At 36.3% G+C, this 7,248-nt stretch overlaps 2 protein-coding genes across 2 annotated transcripts in view; one reads left to right on the top strand and one right to left on the bottom strand.

Moving 5' to 3' along the window:
- Positions 1-873, top strand: part of LOC116005871 (probable LRR receptor-like serine/threonine-protein kinase At3g47570) — an 11,321-nt gene extending 10,448 nt beyond the window's left edge. Inside the window, exon 6 of the mRNA XM_031246108.1 lies at positions 808-873. Within this exon, the coding sequence (XP_031101968.1) occupies positions 808-873 (66 nt within the window). The remainder of the gene's footprint in view (positions 1-807) is intronic.
- A 2,775-nt stretch (positions 874-3,648) lies between these two features.
- On the bottom strand, positions 3,649-6,926 carry LOC116005870 (receptor kinase-like protein Xa21). Its single transcript, XM_031246107.1, has 2 exons — positions 4,340-6,926; positions 3,649-4,132 (listed from the first exon to the last, which is right to left on the bottom strand). Exons 1-2 carry the CDS (start codon positions 6,924-6,926, stop codon positions 3,756-3,758), a joined length of 2,964 nt encoding a protein of 987 aa, XP_031101967.1. The 3' UTR covers positions 3,649-3,755.
- Positions 6,927-7,248: the final 322 nt, after the last annotated feature.

Genomic DNA, 7,248 nt, shown 5'->3' with positions numbered 1-7,248 from the left:
CAATCTTGCAACAATGGAATTCTTCTCTAATTCTAATCTAAACTAAGAATTGCAATGTGGAGTGAATTGGGAATGTGGAGTGAATTGGGGGAGATCTCTCTAGGCTAATCCTAGAGAGAGAAATATTCTAAACTGATCTAAAATGAAAATGTGTTGGATCCCCTGCAAAATGGCTCCATTCCCCTTTTAAATCTCGCAAAAACCGCCAAGTTCCGCGATGGACGCCAGGGTGGACGCGCGTCCACGGGCGCGTCCACTGCGATAAATGCTTCCAGACTTCAACTTCAGAGAGGGTTCTGATGGACGCCACCTTGGACGCGCGCGTCCACTGCGCGTCCACAGCAGAGCGAACCAAACTTCAGAGAGCTTAAAATTGGACGCGGGCGTCCAGGGCGCGTCCGCTTCGCGTCCACAGCAGACTTCGGTTCTGCTGTGCGAGAATCAGAGAGCGAAAAGTTGGACGCAAGGGTGGACGCGCGTCCACTGCGCGTCCACTGAGCGTCCACAGTGCGTCCACTGAGCGTCCACGGTGCGTCCATGGTCATTTTGCACTCCAACTTCGACTCTTGAATCCTTCTTCGAAATCTAGCCATTTTCTGCCTTTTTGCCCATCTTTTTACCTACAAAATGATTAACCAAGTGTGGAACGGGGTCCAATGGCAATATGAAGCATTCTAACGCAATAAAGGGACAAATCAAACACAAAAGCTACGAATTGTGCACTAGACGATCCGATAACAACCTTATAAAGATGGCATCTTTTGCACTTATCACTCTCAGATAAAGTTGTTGAAATACTCGTTTCAGTGTTTGGGATTGGTATTGCTTGTTCAGTGGATTCACCAAGAGAATGGATGGATGCTTGCACAGTAATGAATAAACTGGGCTCAATCAAAGCCAGCCTTCTAAGACTAAGAGCAAGCTAAGGCAACAATGAGAATTGAGAGATGTTAATGTGAGAACTGTACTGTTCTCATTTTCTAGCTGGTTCAAAAGTTCAACATTGTTTAGCAATATGTTTCCTGTATTATTAACTATGTATTTCTGCTTTCGAATTTTCATGTAATTTACTTTTGTTGTTTACAATGTATTTCTTTTTAATTTTCTCACTAATTTATCTGAATTTTCTTTTTGCCTTTGGAATTCATTAAGGCCTTACACTCTTACAGAGTAATAACAGAGTACTACATTACTCTGTAAGGCATTAAAGTATTCCAATGAGGAAATGAAATACGGAGTATATATCAGACAAGTTCTTTTAATATTGAACTGGCCTGGTATCATGCGAGGCAATCATTATGCTATACACACGGGTGTGCGGATCATACTATCAAATAAGGAAAAATACTATATGAATCTCTATTTTTTATTATCAACTTTTACTCTCACACTTAAAATTTTGGTGTAAAAACATTTATAGGGGCCACTTGAAGAAAATAGTCTATCAGTTCCCGCCACAGGAAATAAATTTGAGAAAGTAAGATTTGGGAGTACATATAGTAGAACTTATCAAATAAGTACATTATTTTGAATTGAGTAATAAAAGTTAATTATTTTGTATAATGTAAATTTGATACACAAACAATATACTTTTAGTATACGGAGTATTAAAAATGGAGTTAAGTCAATTTTTAGTCCTAAATTTATAGGTAACATTACACTTTTAGTCTTTTTTTTTTATTATAACATCTTCATTTGATTCTAGTATTATTGTGACATGGCCATTTTTTGTCCTCCGTCAATAAAATCGTTGAAATGTCGTTAAATACATGGACATTTTTGTCTTTTTCAAACAAAGTAGGTTGATTTTTATATTTATTTTGTTGAAAAAAAATTCATAATTGAAGACCGAAATGACCAAAAGTTAATGTTCTGAAGAAAAAAATGACTAAAAATGGACTATCACCTATAAATTTATAATAAAAAAATTAATTCATAAAAAATGTACTTTTTGTTATGGTCTAGCGCATAGCACCGTGTGGAACATAATTTATCCATGCAAGGTGTATTTGTGCATACACAAAAATGTTGGTACATACTCATAAATTATGGAGTTTCCAATAGTAGTGTTGGGAATAATCCTAGTCTATTGGTTACCCACTTACCCATCAACACTATACGCTCCAAGTTGACAAGTTCACCAATCTCATCAATAGACATCCTGGATTTTTTTGTTATTTCCTTTTTGGTGCATTTTGGAAAATATAATTCTAAAATACCCTTATAGAGCTTACTATTACCTTCAAGGAAAACACCACTTTTGTTTCTAAACTAAGAGCATCCTTATTAGTGGGATTTTTTCGCGATAATTGAGGAGTTTTTGTAAGTGTGATTACTGGGGCTGTAAGTAGCGCTCACGCACGCGTGATCGCCTCTTCCTCTACTTTAGTGGGACCCATTAATCTGCAATATCCTTTGTTTTGCAGAAGCTCTTCTCCTTTTCTCTCTCTTCTCATTTTTTATCTCTCTCTCATGCCATGTGGCATTACACTGACATTATCCCCACCAATAACCATTGGTGGGGATGCTCTAAGATTTGCTAGAAAGATTGGGATTTTCCCTGTGAGGTGATTAGAAGAAAGATCTATGGTCAGCGCTTTTCAAAGAACCAAAAGTTGGAGGAATTTCACCAAAAAAAACTATTGGTTGAGAGCTTCAAAGTGGTCAAGCTTTTTAAATCACCAATTTCACAAGGAAAAGGGCTTTTGAAACTGTTGTTTGAGATGTCTAAATATATAAGTCCTGAATCTGATCAAAATTTATTTTGGTATGTAACCCACTAAGGTTGTTTTCATAAAGCTCCAGCATAGTTAAGAACCTGCACTTAGCTAGACCCCTTCAAAATTGTTTGAAGCTAAAACGAGGATACTTAACATTGTTACGTTTTTTAAGACTCTTGGAATCGCCCGTGACAATTTATTGCTATCAAGTGATAATTCGTATAGATCAGATTAGAGAATTTCCCTAAAATGTTTGGAATAATCCCACTCAATTGGTTACCTATCAACACTAGTTGTTCGAATGCAAGTTGATGAGTTGATCAATCTCATTAGGAATCTTCTCAGATACTTAGTTATCTCCAATATGAAAGGCCTTGCGATTTGAGATATTAGAAATATATGGTGGTAGATTTCCTCCAAAATATCAATCACCAAACTCAAGATACTGCAAATCAATACAATTGGTTGAATCATTAACATGCACGGTTATTGAGTGGATTTTTTTATGAGATACAAAAGTAGGATACTTTTGAAAAGTCTGCATAGGCAGGAAAAAGAGAATTCATGGAATGCATGTTTGATTAAGAAAAAAAAATGCACTCCAAGAAATAAAAAATTATGGTATTAATATTATACGTGTATGTCATAGGTGTATAGTATTGCAGCAATAAGGAAAAAAGAAGAAGATAATATATACATATAAGGGAAAAAGTTAGTATATGCGTACAATTGTTGTTAACCTCATTAATTCCGTAATCATTTATAATGCATATTAGTTAGTTAATTAGTGTGTAGTATATAATAATGTAGAAATTAATGAAAATTAAAAAGCAGAAGAAATACATTGTACACAACACAAGTAAATTACATTAGAATTCAAAAACATAAGAAATACAAAGTAAATGATGCAGGAAACATATTGCTAAACAATAATGAACTTCTGAAGCTGTAGCTAGAGAATGTGAACAACACCTTCCAATATTAACAAATGATACAGCAAACATAGTGCTAAATGATGATGAAAATTAACATCTCTCATTGTTGCCTTGTTCCTAGAAGGTTGGATTTGATTGTGCGCAGTTTATTCATTGCAGTGCAAGCATTCATCCTTTCACTTGATGAATTCACTGAGCAAGCAATACCAATCCCCAAAACTGAAAGGAGTATTTCAACAACTTTATTAGGGCTTATCTGAGAGCTCTTACTTGAACTGTCCTCCTTTCTGTATAGCAGTGTTGGATCAGCAATCTCCATGACTCTATGAGGCAGGGCAATCTTAACATACTCATGAAGATTTAGACCATTAGCGAAAATATCATCCGTGGGACTTTTTCCTGTAAATATCTCCAACAACAGTATACCATAGCTGTACATATCACCGGATGTTGAGAATTCATTTCCCAAGCCATACTCTGAAAGATAGTTTAAGAGAATCGCACAATCATAATAATAGCATTGCAACAGATGCATGCATGTCATATCATGCTGAAAAAAGAGTCACGACATTTTTGCTTAAAAATTGAAAAAGAAGGAAATTTAAATATGTTTAGATTAATCATGTAAAACTTGGGAAATTTCCTTGAAGCTATTTAATTTATTCTACTAAAGGAAATTGTTACCTGGAGCAGCATATCCAAAAGTCCCTTTAACTCCTGCAGAACTTGTATATGCTGCCTCTGGAAGAAACCTTGCCAATCCAAAGTCACTCACATGAGCAACTAAGTCACAATCTAATAGAACATTGTTTGGTTTGAGATCGCAATGAACTAAAGTAGTTCCACACTCCGCATGAAGATAATCAAGTGCGCAAGCTATATCCATTGCAATATTTACTCTTTCCAACAAGCTCAAATGCGTAGGCTCAGTATGATGATGAGGATGATGCAGCCAAGTTTCCAGGTTTCCCTCCTCCATGTACTCATAAACAATCGCCTTGAAATCATTGCCTTGATGATCAATGCTAGAGCACGATGATACAACCTTTACTAGGTTCCGATGTCTAATATGCCTCAATGCATCACATTCTGCTATAAAACTCTTTGAAGCTCCTTTCACTTGCAGTTTGAGCACCTTTATAGCAACAACTTTTCCTTGTTCATCTAGATTGCCTCTGTACACTGAGCTGAACTTTCCAAAACCAATTAAATTTTCTTTTGAGAAACCATTAGTTGCATCGTGGAGGGTTTTGTAAGACACCATAGGCATGACCTTGATTTTTGTTTGGTTTTGCAGTGAAGTACTCTTCTTTCTCCTTCTATGCAAATAAGTCCCTATGAAGAGAACCACCAAAACTGAACCCAAAATTCCACACGAAATAGATATTCCCATCTTCAATCCAAGGGACATTCGTGATTTTTTTGTTATTTCTTTTATGTTGCACCTTGGAAAATGTAACTCTGGAACACCCCCACATAGCTTACTATTACCTTCAAGGAAAACACCACTTTTGTTTCCAAAAATTCCTCGAACTGGTACCTCTCCCTCTAGATCATTGTTTGACAAGCTAAGGTACATAAAGGATCTAAGGTTTTCAAGAAAGCTTGGGATTTTTCCAGTGAGGTGATTAGAAGAAAGATCTAAGGTTTCAACACTTGTCAAAGAACTGAAAGTTGGTGGAAGTTCACCAAAAAAACTATTGCTTGAGAGGTTCAAAAAAGTCAAACTTTTTAACCCACCAATTTCTAAAGGAAGAGGACTTTTTAAACTGTTGTCTGCAATGTCAATGATTACAAGTTCTGAATCTGAATGAAAAAATTCTTTTGGTATGTATCCACTGAGATTGTTTGCAAAAAGGTGTATTTCAAGTAAGAACTTGCATTTGGCTAGACCAGATGGTATGGCCCCCTCTAAATTGTTTGAGCCTAATGTTAGGTCACTTAACAGAGTTACATTTTCTAATGAAGATGGAATTTCTCCTGACAATTGATTCCCCTCAAGAATCAAGTAATACAAATTTCGGAGTTTCCCTATAGTGTTCGGAATAGTTCCACTCAACTGGTTGCCCATCAACAGTAATTGTTCCAAGTTGATAAGTTGACCGATCTCAATAGGAATCTTCCCACTTATGTGGTTATCTCTAATATCAAAGATCTTGAGATTTGAGATATTACCAATATATGGTGGTAGATTTCCTCTAAAATTACAATCAGAAAAATCAAGATATTCCAAATCAGTACAATTGGTTAGAGGTGCCATAAATCTCAAGTCTTTTGTTCCACTTCCAATATGCTCATTTTTATAGAGTGAAAGGGCACGCAAGTGCTTGAAGTTTCCAAAATTTGGCACTTGTCCAGTAAAATTGTTATCACTAAGGTCAAGCACTTTAATTCTAGCAGCATTTGAAACCCAAAGTGGTATATAACCAACAAGGCGATTTTGGAAAACACTTAAAAACTCTAATATTGGAAATGTGTTGCTCATATTACGAGGAAGACCTCCTTCAAGTTGATTGCTTTGAAGGTCAATATCCACTAATGAGAGATTGGAAAGAGATAGAAGTGTACCAGAAAAGAAGTTGTTGTGCAGTATGATATGCCTCAAATTTTTGAGCTTACCAAAAGAATTTGGGACAACTCCATGTAGATTGTTTCCTTCTACACCGAACCAAACGAGTGAGGAGAGGTTTCCATACTGTGGAGGTATCTTTCCTGTTAACTTGTTGCGGAAAACACGCATGATTTGAAGTTCGGACAAAGATTGAAACTGGACTGGAAGTTTGCCAGTTAAATAGTTACTAGCCAAGTTAATATCTTTCAGATTCCAACATCTTGATATGTTGTTTGGTATTTCACCTGAAAATGAATTGTTTGCAAGGTGCAATATTTGTAGCCGCAATAATCCACCTATCTCACTTGGGATTTTGCCAGTAAAACTATTTGTATCCAGCAAAATCATCCGAAGAAAACTTAGGTTCCCAATTGCGGGCGACAATGAGCCTTGGAGATTGCTTGAGGTCAAGTTAATTTTGACAACTCGTTGATGCCTGCGACCGCAAGTTATTCCCGTCCATTTACAAAAGGGAGTAGACACATTCCATGAGGTTGTGACTTGAAATGGATCTGATATTAGATCGGCTTTGAATGCTAGCAATGCATGCTCATCTGTGATGTTTCCAAGCATGGAGAATGAAGGGTGGAAAAGGAGGAAGAAGGTAAAGAGGATGGGTAAGAGGAATTGCCCACAAAGTATCTCCCCATGGAAAGACATTATATTATAGTGAGTGATTATATATGGATATGGAATGCAAAAGGAGTATTTAATTTGTTTAACGGTTAAGAGAATAAGGCGACAAGCCTACAAAGAATTGAAGAGACCAATATTTATGTGTGTGAGTGATTGTGGATTGTGGAATGCGAAAGGAGTATTTGTTTAATGGTTAAGAGAATAACGCTACAAGGAAGAGGTTATATAGAGCTAGAAAGTTCGTGGACTCCCCCAAGCCGAAAAAAATTAAAATTCTATGAGGTGGCGCCATGATATATCATTCTGTGGAATATAAATAAAAATTACATTATTTGAAAATACGTCG

This window comes from Ipomoea triloba, chromosome 15, assembly GCF_003576645.1.
Source record: "Ipomoea triloba cultivar NCNSP0323 chromosome 15, ASM357664v1".
Taxonomy (NCBI): domain Eukaryota; kingdom Viridiplantae; phylum Streptophyta; class Magnoliopsida; order Solanales; family Convolvulaceae; genus Ipomoea; species Ipomoea triloba.
Note: the sequence above shows the minus strand (reverse complement) of the source record. Positions and strands in the feature narration are given on the sequence as shown.

Bases quoted from the DNA above. Each gene is read 5' to 3' on its own strand.
- LOC116005870 (XM_031246107.1), bottom strand. From the start codon at position 6,926: ATGTCTTTCCATGGGGAGATACTTTGTGGGCAATTCCTCTTACCCATC. The intron at 4,133-4,339 runs GTAACAATTTCC...ACTATCTTTCAG, and splicing joins TTTTGGATATGCTGCTCCAG to AGTATGGCTTGGGAAATGAA.